General features: G+C 34.1%; 4 protein-coding genes across 5 annotated transcripts; 2 read left to right on the forward strand and 2 right to left on the reverse strand.

The window, feature by feature from the left end:
- Nucleotides 1-451: 451 nt before the first annotated feature.
- On the reverse strand, nucleotides 452-3,388 carry LOC119633655 (GDP-mannose 4,6 dehydratase). The gene is made up of 3 exons (XM_038027314.1): nucleotides 3,090-3,388; nucleotides 2,595-3,030; nucleotides 452-2,538 (listed from the first exon to the last, which is right to left on the reverse strand). Exons 1-3 carry the CDS (start codon nucleotides 3,195-3,197, stop codon nucleotides 1,958-1,960), a joined length of 1,125 nt encoding a protein of 374 aa, XP_037883242.1. The 5' UTR covers nucleotides 3,198-3,388; the 3' UTR covers nucleotides 452-1,957.
- A 185-nt stretch (nucleotides 3,389-3,573) lies between these two features.
- LOC119633656 (mannose-P-dolichol utilization defect 1 protein homolog) lies at nucleotides 3,574-4,812 on the forward strand. The gene is made up of 2 exons (XM_038027315.1): nucleotides 3,574-3,956; nucleotides 4,024-4,812. Exons 1-2 carry the CDS (start codon nucleotides 3,827-3,829, stop codon nucleotides 4,710-4,712), a joined length of 819 nt encoding a protein of 272 aa, XP_037883243.1. The 5' UTR covers nucleotides 3,574-3,826; the 3' UTR covers nucleotides 4,713-4,812.
- Nucleotides 4,813-4,828: 16 nt separating this feature from the next.
- LOC119633657 (inosine triphosphate pyrophosphatase) lies at nucleotides 4,829-6,273 on the reverse strand. The gene is made up of 2 exons (XM_038027316.1): nucleotides 5,295-6,273; nucleotides 4,829-5,241 (listed from the first exon to the last, which is right to left on the reverse strand). Exons 1-2 carry the CDS (start codon nucleotides 5,530-5,532, stop codon nucleotides 4,919-4,921), a joined length of 561 nt encoding a protein of 186 aa, XP_037883244.1. The 5' UTR covers nucleotides 5,533-6,273; the 3' UTR covers nucleotides 4,829-4,918.
- A 1,430-nt stretch (nucleotides 6,274-7,703) lies between these two features.
- On the forward strand, nucleotides 7,704-10,211 carry LOC119633192 (transmembrane protein 104 homolog). Of its 2 annotated transcripts, XM_038026576.1 has the most exons (6): nucleotides 7,704-7,844; nucleotides 7,905-7,990; nucleotides 8,048-8,263; nucleotides 8,359-8,699; nucleotides 8,756-9,012; nucleotides 9,085-10,211. In XM_038026576.1, the coding sequence occupies exons 2-6, from the start codon at nucleotides 7,919-7,921 to the stop codon at nucleotides 9,855-9,857; spliced, it is 1,659 nt and encodes a 552-aa protein (XP_037882504.1). In that variant the 5' UTR covers nucleotides 7,704-7,844; nucleotides 7,905-7,918; the 3' UTR covers nucleotides 9,858-10,211. The 2 variants fall into 2 exon arrangements, with proteins under 2 accessions (XP_037882504.1, XP_037882505.1); XM_038026577.1 differs by having other exon boundaries at nucleotides 7,704-7,990; nucleotides 8,048-8,242.
- Nucleotides 10,212-13,925: the final 3,714 nt, after the last annotated feature.

The following is a 13,925-nucleotide window of genomic DNA, read 5'->3' on the forward strand; positions in this document are numbered from 1 at the left end:
TGTAAAATTTGGTAATAAATGAAATGAAAAGCAATTGTAATCTTTGTTCATAAAAGAAATAAAAAAACGATTGAAAAATTTGTTAAAAACATTACGGAACCGTTGCAAACCAATATGAAGGGGCCTATTGGATATTACAAAATCCCGTACAACTGCGTGGATCTACACAGCAGAACTCATAATGAAAATCCACGCAGACTCAAACCCAAAGACCCTCATGGGATAAAACATCGACATCAATAAGTTTATCAGCAAACCGTCCACATCATTTCTGCAGCTTTTAATTGTTTAGTATTTTTAGAATAAAAAAAAAAATTTGTAATATTGTAATATTTAATCTATAATATATAGTTTTTTTGTATAAACACGAATGTACATTCGGCGATTTTTCAATTTGGGTGTGTTTTACGTTAATGTTAATTAAATAAGATATAATTAACTTAATTAGTATTAACTTGGAAAATAATCAATAATTATCTGATTTCTTTTGTAAACATTCATATTGTTTATTTTAGTTATTCAAATGCCAGTTAACTAAATTGTTGGGTGGTTCTGGCTGGCGAAGTAAGATTACACCCTACACGCTCACATACACTACACTTCCACTTACATCATTTACATATTATAAAAATTCTTTAGGGCAACTTTCTCCTATGCTCTTCGTAGCATACACTGTGCGTGTTTTTGTTTATGTAGATAAAAGACGTATGATTTGCCGAAGTCAGTGAAGGTTACGAAAAATATGAACAACTTTCAAAGTTTATGCGTGAATGTGTGATAGTCTCTTGGTGTCCATTGATTGGCGAGGAGGAACTTGTAGTTTAAAACTTTGCCAATTTAGACAAATTGTTAGTTGGCGATGACTTAATACTTTACCGTACCGTTTTTGTTGCGACGAAGTTACAAATGTGATCTGTATGGGTAAATTATTGCAAGCTGTAAAAAAATATTCCCTTTTTTTAAAGACTATTTTTTTTGATAATGGATCGGTCGGAAATTCGTACTGTCATGAAGCATGAGTTCTTACATCGAATTACGAGATCGCAGGCCGCGCGAAACATAAATAGTATATTTAATTCTAATGCAACTACGCAGCGGTTTTGGGTTGCCAAATTTCGTATTGGTAACTTTGATCCACGCTGTCGCCAAGAATCAAAGGTCAATAATGACAAACCATTGAATCTGACCCATCTCAAAGTGGTTATGAATTACCATAAAAGTTTGGTAATAGCACACGAACAAGATTAACTCATTTAACTCTAATCAGAAAAGTAAAATGGTTAGTTGAGTGAACTGAACGAAAATTACGTTAAAATAGCCCAAATTAGTCAACTTTACCAGTTACTTTAATGAAGATCTGATTTGACCAATTTTCAAAAGTAAAGATGTTTTATGGATTATTCTTGTTCTTATAAAAAACAATTGTCGTGCAGCAACTGTAATGTATAAAGGATATATACAGGAAGTACACTTGTTCCGATCTCCATCGGACCATTGGGTTCTTTTGCAGTTATTTTGATATAAAAATTCGCTCTTCAAATCATTTTCTCGATGGGAAACCAAGTTCTTACGGTTCCCTGTGGTTTTGTTTACATATGTTTTTCGTACGTATAATTAGCAGCAAAAGTATTAATATGTTCATTATTCTTGCCATGAATGTTGCAAGACAGAGAATAATATTTTAATATTATATTATAGCTAGAATGCACATTTTTCTTATGTAAATATGTTCTACGTACATGTACGTTTAGTTACATTACTTATAACTAAAGAATGAGGGGCTTTACCACAGTAATTTTGCACTTTAATCGCAAGAGCAGCCCTGCCGGACATTTTGCCAAGGCGCCCCAAATACTATTGACCATGTAAGGGAATGCTACAGTAGTTATCAGCATAAAAAGTTGCATATTTGTGCTTTGATCGTACAATAAATTGCCATTGACAATTGCAAGTTCGCTTACGCTATTGGATTCTTCTTCATTAATTCTATATCAGCCGACATCATGTCATTGACAAGTTCGTGAAACGTTACCTTAGGTGACCAATTCAGTTCACGTTTAGCTTTTGAAGCATCGCCCAACAAAAAATCCACTTCAGTAGGCCGAAAATATTTGACATTAATACGAACTCTAGTTATGCCAGTATCCTGTTCAACGCCAACTTCGTCGGTCCCCTCACCCTTCCATATAATCTGCCGGCCTATATAGCGGAAGGCGGTCTCCACGAATTCACGTACACTATGCACCTCACCCGTAGCAATCACATAATCGGAAGGTGTGTCACGTTGCAACATCATCCACATGGCTTCTACATAATCCATGGCATGACCCCAATCACGTTTTGAGTCGAGATTGCCCAACTCAAAACATTCCAATTGATTCAAATAAATCTTGGCTACGGAACGAGTAATTTTGCGGGTCACAAAATTTTCACCACGTCGCGGCGATTCGTGATTAAACAAAATTCCATTGCAAGCAAACATGTTGTAAGCCTCTCGGTAATTGACAACAATCCAGAAGCCGTACATTTTAGCACAAGCTGAAAATAAAGAAATGTGAAAATAAATCCTATCCTGCAAAGAAAATATTTATTACCATATGGCGATCTTGGATAAAATGGTTTTTTTTTTTTTTTTTTTTTTTTTGATTTGAGTGAGTATACAGCCGAAGTGGATGCTTGATAGAATTTTACACTTTTCTCCATATCACATGTACGCACAGCATCGAGAATTCTTAATGTACCCACGGCATCTACTTCGGCTGTATACTCACTCAAATCAAAAGAAACTTTCACATGCGATTGTGCCGCAAGATTATAAATTTCTTGAGGTTTTACAGTGCTAATTATCTTCACCAAACTGCTGCTGTCAGTCATATCGCCGTAGTGAAGTTTCATATGGCCACCTGTGTGAGCTTTACGGTCGACATACAAATGCTCAATGCGTGAAGTATTAAAAGTACTGGCACGCCTGATAATGCCATGCACTTCATAGCCCTTTTTTAACAGAAACTCTGCTAAATATGAACCGTCCTAAGTACAATGGAAGAAGAGAAGTAGAGAACGTATTGAAATAAGAAAACGGCGTCTACTTGGCCTGTAATGCCCGTTATCAGCGCCACCCGTTTTTGCTGAATTATTTCACCATTATGCTCTGTAAGAGACGTTCTCATTTGTTCCTCTGCCTGCTCTTTCGACATTTTCTAAAAATTTGTTTTGTTAAATTAAAAAAAACCTATAAAATCGCAACAAAATTTTGTAAAATATAACACGAATACTGATATTGTTCTATATTAAAAATATATATTCGCACAAAATTAATGTGTTACTTTCCAAAGCACAAACAATAAATAAAGAGTTGCACCGAAGAGTACGGTTTACTCATTTTAAATCAAAAGAAAAATGCAATTTGTGCTTATATTAAAATTTTCTTTATTTTAAATTTGATTTTTGTAAATTACAATCATTTCGCATGTAAAAATGCAAAAATAAGGAAGCAATCATATGAAAACACAAAAATATTATAATTTCAATTGTACCGAAAACACTAGTATCTGCTCTCTATCTATCTCTTTCTTCTTTTAGCAAAGCTTACTGTGTTCGCTTCTGCTGATAAATAATTAAGTTGTCAAGTTATTTTATGTTTAATTGATTGATAAAAAAATCAAAAATTTATTAATATTTTGGTTATAAAAAATTACGTGTACGTTTCACGCACAAAAATACGAAAAAAAAAATAGAATAAAGGCAAAAAATTTCTAAAATCACACTGGTGCAATCAAGCCATCGCATATATTAAAGGAAAAAACTGTTCCGCTTGGTGTTCAAAATGGTAAAACTAGAAGAAAATTTGAGGCTAGGAAAGCAAAGTATGGAAGAAAAACTAAAGCAGATATTACTATTTTTCATACCTGAACAATGTCATGACACTTATCTGTTAGAACACCGTTTCACTGATGGTAAACTAAATTAATTTTCATTAAAGCGGTGCCTTATTTTTAAACTGCATTTACTCTCTTATTTCAGTACCTTGCTTTAAAGCACTAGTAAGTAAGCTACTAGGCTTTGCAATCATTGCCGGTTCTTTGCTGGTTAAAGTACCGCAAATTATGAAAATATATAAAAGCAAAAGTGCCGAGGGCGTTAGTTTTATTGCCGTTTTATTGGATTTGATTGCCATTACGTCTCATATGGCCTATAGCTACGTTAACGGTTATCCGTTCAGTTCTTGGGGCGACACCAGTTTCTTGGCTTTCCAAACACTTGTCATAGCAGAATTAATCCTATATTACCAGTGCTATCCAATATTATCTTACGTATTCTCAATGGCTTATGGAGGTTTTGCTTACACATTATGTTCTGGCAAAACGCCTTTGCATGTATTGACAACAATGCAGAGCCTTAACATACCAATTTTGCTCGCCGGTAAACTTTCACAGGCATACACTATTTATCAAAATCGTTGCGTTGGGCAACTGTCTGCTGTGACTGTATTCATGTTACTTGGCGGCTCTTTGGCACGTATATTTACCTCGATTGAGGAAACAGGCGACTCAATAATGATCATTACATTCTGTTCTTCAACTTTTGCTAATGCTTTAATAGCTTTCCAGGTTATCTGTTTCTGGAATAAAAAGAGTGCTCATAACTCAGAACAAGCATATACGAGCGCACGCCCTGTTGCAGCAGTAAAAGATGGAAGAAAGTGCGATTGAAGATAAAAAAAAATCTTTGCAGAAATTCATACGTACCCACGCAAACATTGACCCTTACTTAAAAAAATTTGTAGAAATACCCCTTTGTTAGACAAATTTATGCAAAATAAGAACTCGTATCAATTTTAATATTTACTACTAAATGTTAAATAAATACTTTTTAGTGGACATAATCAATAACAGCCGATACATTTTGAGCTTATACACTAATCGCCTATGAAATGCTTTTGAAAAGCATTTACTGCCCTGAAGCGGTGCGAAATTTTATTTTTCTCTTCTTTCGGCATTTCAGCGTAAGTCATATTGTAGCCAATGGGTTGGAAAATTGGATCCCAACCGAAATCTCTGCTTCCACGCGGCTCGACAATAACGCCCTCCGTTATACCTTGGAAAATCTGAGGTTCCGATTGCTGACTTTCTGCAAAGGCGAGTGTACAAATAGCCTGAGCTGATTTATCATCCCAGCTGGACAAAAGTTTATGCAAACCTTCGGGCTCCAACTTTTCGAGAAACCATTTAATATACGGACCTAAATTGTAGAATGTATAATAATGCATTAAAAAAATCGGAAATGAATATTACCTGGCAAACCCCTGAGAGCGTTAAAACAGAGAGATGTATCTTCTACTAACACAGGACCGTTGACACACAACGCTGCCTTTTTACATTTCTTGACAGCTATGTCTAAAATCTCACCTTGTAATTCTGGTAAGTCAATCCTCTGTGAAACAATTTTACGGGGAAAATTTGGTCCTAATATTGCTATTAACTCTTCTAATTTTTTTGCATTACCAGTAACGAATGTTATGGGCTTAGACATTATATAATGATTCAATTAAAAAAAATTCTTAAAAACTATTGCTAATATATTATTGATAAATAATAACAACAACCGCAAACCGGCTACGTGTTTTATTCAATTTATAGGCGAGAAAAAGAGAACTTGTCAACAATAGGGAAAGTAGGAACGAAATTTCACTACTACAATAACAATATTTGAGATTCGTGAGTATTATTTAATTATAAACATTCCGATAAGTAGTCCAGTAATCCTGTTAGTTTTCGATTTCTTTTTGTTTTTTTATTTTTAAAGGGTTTTCACTCTATACGGCGAAAGTTCAAGTAATTCTTGACGATTTACTATTATTTTAAATAGTGTTGGATAGTAGTAAAATGACTTCTTTTGCTATTTTATATTTTTCTTCGAATCTTTCCAAGATTAAGGTTGTACCACTGCCTTGTGATTTTTAGGATAACAAAGATTTTATTTTCAATTCCTAGAAGATCTATTCACAAATGAACTATTTCTTACATATTTTCATGTCTCACTTTATATTCACACGTCTCATTGCTTCTTTTGTTTTTTATACTATCATCACTCAATTCGAGTGCCTTCATAATCCGCAAATATTCTGCTTATATAACTATATAATGCGTAATCACCTAGTTTAAAATTAGATGTTTCGCAAAAACGGTTGAATACGAAAACTAAACTTTTTATACTTGCTCACCCCCCAGCTGAGACTGTTCAATACAATGTTTGCCTTAAGCGTGGCGTACGAACTGTTAAATTAAAAATGGCGTATGTATTTGAACTTGCGTTGCCTTGTGCGTGAATGCAAATTTTTCGCAAATTTTTGAAATTTCTGTGCATGTGGCTTCTCACAAACAAAACAGTGATGTATTTTCGTGAAAACAAAGCATAATTATATAACTATTACCTTTAATTTTTGCAATGCTTATTGCATTCAAAAAATTCATTGTAACAACAAGGGAAAATTAAATTAAATTGAGAAAATTAATTTAAAACAAGTAAGAAAATTAAATTCGGTCGAAAGGAATCTTTTACGTACATCACGGTTTACCCCAAAGAAAAGGCAAAAGAAGTAAAAGAACAAAATTGTTAATTTTTTCTATTTTCAAAATTAAAGTTTTTGTCGTATAGGCATGTCGGCGTTGTAGGGGTATCTTCATTTTCGCTAACGGAAAAATGGTTATCACAAACACTACAAAGTTGCGCAAACAGACTAATAAGAGGACACGTTTTAGTGCATTCCAAATTTGGCAGCGGCTAAGATAGGATATCTTCTGGATATCTTCATTTTCGCGACTAGAAGAATGTCAACACCCACTACACTACACAGACATGCGGACGGATAGACATGGAATGAGTATACCCCCATCCTTCAATGGTGGTTATAAAAATAGAAGAATTTTAAGCATTCCAGTGTTTTATCTGGGACTTAATAAATTTAACGATTAATTTGTTTGTTGAAGCTAATGAATGTTTCCACATTTCGCAAGTTTTGCGTCCGTCACGTTTGTTTTTATTATTATTTGTGAGGTTTATTATTGTTTTTTTTTTTTTGTGAATTATTATTATCAATAGTCGATGATAAAGATATTTTTATTTATTTTTCACATTCTCCAAAAATTTATAAAATTTGGCTGATTGCTATAAAATTGGCTACTATTGTTAACAAATGCTAAATTGATAAACAAATACCAAGACTTTTAAATGGATTCGTCAAAGATATAGTGAATACTGCCAAATATGTCTGTCCGTATATTAGTGGAAGTTCTTCCGCTTCTCTCATATCATGTATGTACCGTTATATATCCATGCACAATTTAAATATCGCTATTTATATTTTGTTCACGTCTCTTTTGGAAGCGCCGAATTTGGTTTACATATCTATATCAAGTAGTACTTGAAAACTGTTTTCATATCGTTCTTATTATTAGGTCCTTTAATTGTCTAAAATTAGTATCAGTTTTTATAAGATTATGTCCAAATCCAACTATATTTGGAAAACTGTTTAATTTTAGGTTGAGGATTTTAAAGTTGGGCATTTGTGAATCAAAGTACTGCAAGTACAGCAAGTACTGCAATATGATGATGAAGGCAAACTAAACTATTATATCCAATTCGACAACGCTGCTTGCCAGCTGCTGCAAAATATAATATTCCCTAACCCCTCTAATCGTACAATGCAAATATAAATTGATAACAATTGGAGATAAAAAGTGAAAACACTGCCTTAGACTTCGAAGACCAACGTTGAGTATAAAGTAACACGCAGTAAAGAATGCATTGGATAAATCTGAATTAGTCTCTACGTGCGTTTTTCCGTAAGTGAAACAGTATTGATAGGGATCTTTTGAGGCTCGACGTTATACATACTTTCTCAGAGCTCTATCGTAAAATGTCGGATAGAAATCGTATTGAGTTTGGAGGTAACACTTCAGCAAATCAAACTGGCTCTTATTCAAAATGGGTAAATATATCGAATTAAAAATTAATTCTGTCTTCACCGTACTTATGCTTCGCATAGATTGGCTTCATCTTTATTTTCAATTTAATTGTTGGCACTGGCGCGTTAACTTTGCCAGCTACTTTTGCTAAGGCTGGATGGTTGCTTAGTGTTAATGTCATTTTATATTTGGCACTTATTTCGCATATGACGGTGACGTTTGTTATTGAAGCTATGGCTGCTGCTAATGCTGTAAAAACGTGGCAGAGTTTTCAGGTTCTTAAACGTAGTTACGATGTAGGCACCCCATATCCTTTTAAATGATGACAACAACCATTGTTCTTTTTACTTCTTCAACACGAAATATTGCAATTTTTCCATACATTTTACAGTTTGAAAATAGTCATGTTAATGACGACGACGATGTTGAGAATGTGGAGATTTCTTCAGGAATGGAGGAGCATGCTGCGGAGAGGGAGACAGATGATCCATGTGCTACACTTCTGCCTCGGATTAAAATTTCAAAACGGCTGGACCGTATGCCAGTGTATGCGCAACATTCAACGTTGATGTATTACAGATTGGACGAAAAGTTCGAATTAGGTGAAATGGCTACATTATTCTTTAACGATGTCGGTCGCATTTTATTCTACTTATGCATTTGCATTTACTTGTACGGCGACTTAAGCATTTATTCGGCGGCGATAGCGAAAAGTTTACGTGATTTATTTTGGTAAGCCCAGTTAAAACCAAAGCGTTAAAATAAAATAAAATTCAATCCATGTTCAGCGACCATGTAAATGCTACAGATTTGGCAAACTTTACTATATTCGATTCGACTATGGATTCTTTAAATTTAACGCTAAGTAATAATGAGACAGACAATGATGCTGTAACGTTGTGTTGGCAAGCGCATACACTAACTCGTTTAAACGTTTATCGTCTATTCCTAACTGGCTTTATAATTATTTTCGGGCCGTTTGCTGTTTTCAGCGTACAAAAAACAAAATATTTACAAATAGTAACAGCACTCTTCCGTTGGTGTGGTATGCCAAATGAAAAAGAAGACAGGCAATGGTAATAATTCTGTTGACATTTTTTATTTTTATTTTTTTCAGCATTTATATTCATGATCTCGATTGCTGTCAAACTGTTAATAACCGAAGGTGCCAAAGGTCACCCACCAACCGTAAATGTTTTTGGTATACCCGCGTTATTTGGAGCTTGCGTATATTCCTTTATGTGTCATCATTCATTGCCAAGCCTATTAGCTCCGATAAGAAATAAACATGCAATTAGTAAGATATTGTGTGCCGATTATATATTAATTTGTATCTTTTATATACTACTCGCTATGACGGGTATATTTGCTTTTGAACGCATTCAAGATCTGTACACTTTAAATTTTATACCCGCTCAAATTGATGATTACAGCTTCAGAGCGAAGCTCTTAGTAGGCATTGATTATTTTTTGGCCCTCTTTCCCATCTGTACACTATCAGCAAGTTTTCCAATTATAGCCATAACATTGCGCAATAATTTACAAACCCTCTTTTTAGATATGACGCATTTTGAATCATATAACTTATTTGTAAGGCGTATATTTTTCCCTTTATTGGCCGTTTTGCCCCCATTTGTCATTACCTATTTCACCGAAAGTCTAACGAGTTTAGTGGCCTTTACCGGAAGTTATGCGGGCGCTGGGATACAGTACGTTATACCTGTAGCACTGGTATATTATGCTCGTACTACTTGCCGCGAACTTTTAGGCAGTGGTGTGGTTAATCAGTTTGAAAGCCCTTTTCGTAGCAACTATTGGCTATTTTTTGTGCTGCTCTGGACGGCGGGTTGCGTTAGCTTGGTTACTTTGAATTTTTTTTTTGAAATATAATTGTAGACTGTGGTATCTGATATCTAAAAACTACACAACATTAGAGTGTCTTCCGAGTATGTTTATCCACCATATTCAACATTTGTCGATGTGCTCAAACAAATACCATCCAGCGATTTACCTACAAATTTTTGTTTATCAGACATATTATAAAATTCCATACTGATCCGAAATAGGAAACTTAACTATTAGCATTTAAGTATAAACTTAAGTCTAAACAAGAAAAGATATAAAAGAAATCAAACATATACATATATAAAGAGAAAATATATATTTTTACATTATCTTGTTACTTAGTAATCATCAAGATACTCCTAAGCGTAAAGAAGTACTCTACGAAAGTGATTAGCTATTTGAGAGCATCAAATTATTTTTTTCTTAATTATAATGGTAATTATATTATCATATATTATTATAGTTTTCTTAATTCTAGTAGTATTTTGAAGTATTTCTTAGGGCTGAAATATTACATAATTATAAAAAGTAAAACCAAAATCAGTTTAAATATTTTTTAAAATAAACAATATCTGTATACATTTTTTAGTTTGTGTTTAATATTGAATTCATAACGAGATGTAAAGATTAACGAATAAAATGCTTGTGATTTATAATATTGTTAAGAAGGTTTGGTTTGGTCTAAGCATTTATGCTTAAAAAAAAACATAACTAGTAGGGATTATTTACGTTATCAAGAGCTTCATATATTAATTTAAAGCTTACGTAAGGTTGGACACAACGAAAGACTTTCAGAATATTATTAATAGTAGCAAAATAACCAAAAAAATTAACAGCAGTGAATTTGGATCACTTACGTCTTTGTCTTAAACTCTAATATACCATGAACAACAACCCCTTATATGGAGAGAAAATGTAATTTCATGTTTTCTATGGAAACCGTAAAAAAATACCATCTCTGGGAAGTGAATTAAATTTGCTAAATTTGGATCAAATGATGTTTTGGGCATACTCCAACAAAAAGTGCGACGTTCCCTGAAAATAACATGTTATGACCAAGACAAGCGAATAACTGCATTAGGCGAAGTGATGTAGGGTACTGAATGGTTGGACTAGTCCGACGACAATGTTTTTGTTTGTTTCTGCAACCTCACTTTTCGATTATCGAGGATAATTCTCAAGATTTCTTTTACTTCCACTAGGCTCAGATTTCTCAAGATTTCTTTTACTTCCACTAGGCTCAGCATCACTAGCGTTTGTATAATTGCGCTTAAAACCGCCGACAAATTGTTACTTTTGACGGAGAAGAATTATCGAAACACTTTTCAAGTCAACGCTGTGCTTAAAACGTACTTTTTCTCTCCGAAAAGCAATATTTAATCAACACACCATAGCAGTTCGTAATTGCTCGACCTAAATTGCTTTGTAACGAGTGTTCTTTTCGGGGTATATTCGGGGTTACCCTGGAGGGCCCCTTCCAAGAAAATTTATATAAAAAAAAAACTCTCGGAACTTCGGATTTTCGTTCTTATATATTTATAATTTACGAGGAATTTACAGCGAGTTTCAATAGGCGGTTGGGAAAAAACCGGCGTGGTGTTCGCGACCCGACTCTTGTTCGAAACTTTCCACGTTTTTGTCCGTCTCGAGAGATTATTTCCCACGTTTTATCCGAACCGCGAGATTCTGCAAAAAAATACGCCGCTGGTGTTATAGCAGCCAACGTCGGCCTTTAGGACAATTTGTCCGTTCCTACCTACATTCTATTTGTTTTTATTGCCCCTAACCGCGCTGAAGAGAGTGTCCCTCTGTTATTCAGGGATGGCGACTTAGCTGACCCAGCCATCTCCTATCCGTACAGTTTAGTAGTCCGTTCGGGTTATTCAGGAATGGCGACTTATCCGTAAAATCGCGACACGGTCTTTTATAGTCGCGATCGCCATCGCGGTCCCGTTATATATACCTGTGTTATAATCTCAACACTCACTTACATATCTTGTTATTAATGCTATCTTAGGTACCAAATCGTATGATCGAACATGTATAAAAGCCGTTAACGATTCAATGTGCTAGCGGTCAATATCCAAGCATGACAACATCCGTAAATAGAGAAATAGAGAGAACATTCGAGACCTTTAGATACATGATAATGCAAAACCACAAGACCTGTGTAAGGATTAAACTTGTACTACATTAGATTGTCTTTTGGGTAGCTTCCTCATAAATACGCACTTGAGAAACCTGCGTTTATATATATAATATATATAATTTTTGTGTTTTATAATAAAAACCAAAATTGTGTTAGACAATGTGGTGTAGGGTATTTAACGCTCGGCCTTGCCCGGCTATGATGTTCTTACTTGTTTCTTTGTTGTAATTTTAAATTTAACTTATTCTAATATTTAATATTAGTAAAGATTTTAATAATTTCTTTCCGTCCATTATCTTGCAATTGACAGAGCATGGTTTAATTCAGTAAAGATGTGCCCAGTCGATGCCATTCTGGGTGTTATCGGTGCGTTTGAAAGATCTATATCAAATAACTGACTTAATTCCTAATCGTGTATCGAAAAATGATGTATTTATTTATTTTTTAATCCGTGGTGTAACATATTCGAATCGAATTATCTCGATGTCGATGGCTATAAACCGGCGCATGAAGTATTACACAAAATTGTCAATTTGTTGATCAACAATGGAAGTATTTTCTATGCTTATGAACATGCTAGTAAATTTTACAAATTGACATATCAGCGAAAAAATAGAGAAAAAATTGTTAGCTTGGCGGCCACAATAAGATGTTTCACCTTCACCTAGCAACAAAAATTGCACTGCCGTAATTGCGCGAAAAGTGGCAGCAGGAGTTTTCATTATCATCCATCATTCACAATATTTGTGTTATCATCGGCGAGTGATGATCGAGATGCAACCATGTTTAAATACGGAGAACCAATGGATACTTTGTATGTCCATATTTAACGAAATTCTATATTTTTACAAGATTAATAATTAGGAATTCACTATAGTAGGCCGAAACGTGTAAATACTTTACATACACACACTTTAATTCAATACTCCATTGCATTGATGTTGCTCGTTTCCAATTCGTTGTCGTATTTGGTATGCATACTATTTTTTTTAATGTTAACGGATAAGATCATGAAGGTATTATGCAGGTAGGATAGACATCGGATGATGACTCTGAATCTAATCTTGAACGCTTATTATCGTTGTTGTTGTTGTCCGCTGCATTTGCAGTTCGCGATATTAACAGAGTTCTTTTTAATGGATAACTTATAGAAACTTATAACAGAAAACCATGAGCACATTTGACGTGGTTGCCACATATTGCAGGCAACTCTATTCTTAACATATGGTACTTTTTTCCAACACGCTAGGAAAAAAAACAGCTAACGGTTTTTTCGTGACAAACCAAAGCAAAAACCAAAAGAAATTTATTAAGGGAAGCGTTTCAACTAAATTTTTAACATATTTACTGTACATTTTTTTAACATTTTTATTGTAATTTTGAACGTTTCTTATTGTGTTTTTTTTAAGTTTTTTTTAATGTAGAAGAACTAACACAGGAGATAGAAGAGATGCAAGAGGTAGAAATCTGCGCGCTGAAAGTGCTGAAAGAAGCTAAGCGGCCGGGATAAACTAGTGCAGATGCGCTTCGATGAATTGCATACATGTAGAATGACCGCATTAACCAATCAGAGGACAGAGTTGTTGGATGCGAATACAGCAACAGCAGCGCTAGGAAGATCGAGGAAGATCAAACTGTCCTCATCTTCGTAGTGCAAAGTCCGACGCTGCTCTTGGAAATATAAATGCTTCTCTTATCAACAGGTACGCTCCTCTTCAAAATAAGTATATATATGCTGTTGTATTTAGTGCTGTTTAAACGTATCACAGTGTAATAGCTTTATACCAGTATTCTTATTAAAAAAAACCTTATATATACATTATTATTGTAAATATTATTATAATTGTTATATAATATATAATATATATAATATATATATATATATATGTAATTGTGCTAATTGTTATAAATAAGTATAATTACTAAGTAAGCGGGGATTTGTACCACTTTAACAGCCTCTGTGA

The sequence above is a fragment of the Glossina fuscipes genome, unplaced genomic scaffold (assembly GCF_014805625.2).
Source record: "Glossina fuscipes isolate IAEA_lab_2018 unplaced genomic scaffold, Yale_Gfus_2 2, whole genome shotgun sequence".
Lineage (NCBI taxonomy): Eukaryota > Metazoa > Arthropoda > Insecta > Diptera > Glossinidae > Glossina > Glossina fuscipes.

Excerpts from the sequence above, each read along its gene's own strand:
- LOC119633655 (XM_038027314.1), bottom strand. The coding sequence starts at position 3,197 with ATGTCGAAAGAGCAGGCAGAGGAACAAATGAGAACGTCTCTTACAGAG. Across the intron at positions 3,031-3,089 it reads TAACGGGCATTACAGGCCAA|GACGGTTCATATTTAGCAGA; the intron begins GTAGACGCCGTT and ends CATTGTACTTAG. Across the intron at positions 2,539-2,594 it reads TTATCCAAGATCGCCATATG|CTTGTGCTAAAATGTACGGC; the intron begins GTAATAAATATT and ends CTTTATTTTCAG.
- LOC119633656 (XM_038027315.1), top strand. The coding sequence starts at position 3,827 with ATGGTAAAACTAGAAGAAAATTTGAGGCTAGGAAAGCAAAGTATGGAA. Across the intron at positions 3,957-4,023 it reads AGAACACCGTTTCACTGATG|TACCTTGCTTTAAAGCACTA; the intron begins GTAAACTAAATT and ends CTCTTATTTCAG.
- LOC119633657 (XM_038027316.1), bottom strand. The coding sequence starts at position 5,532 with ATGTCTAAGCCCATAACATTCGTTACTGGTAATGCAAAAAAATTAGAA. Across the intron at positions 5,242-5,294 it reads CGCTCTCAGGGGTTTGCCAG|GTCCGTATATTAAATGGTTT; the intron begins GTAATATTCATT and ends TCTACAATTTAG.
- LOC119633192 (XM_038026576.1), top strand. The coding sequence starts at position 7,919 with ATGTCGGATAGAAATCGTATTGAGTTTGGAGGTAACACTTCAGCAAAT. Across the intron at positions 8,264-8,358 it reads TTCTTAAACGTAGTTACGAT|TTTGAAAATAGTCATGTTAA; the intron begins GTAGGCACCCCA and ends TACATTTTACAG. Across the intron at positions 9,013-9,084 it reads AGCACTCTTCCGTTGGTGTG|CATTTATATTCATGATCTCG; the intron begins GTATGCCAAATG and ends TATTTTTTTCAG.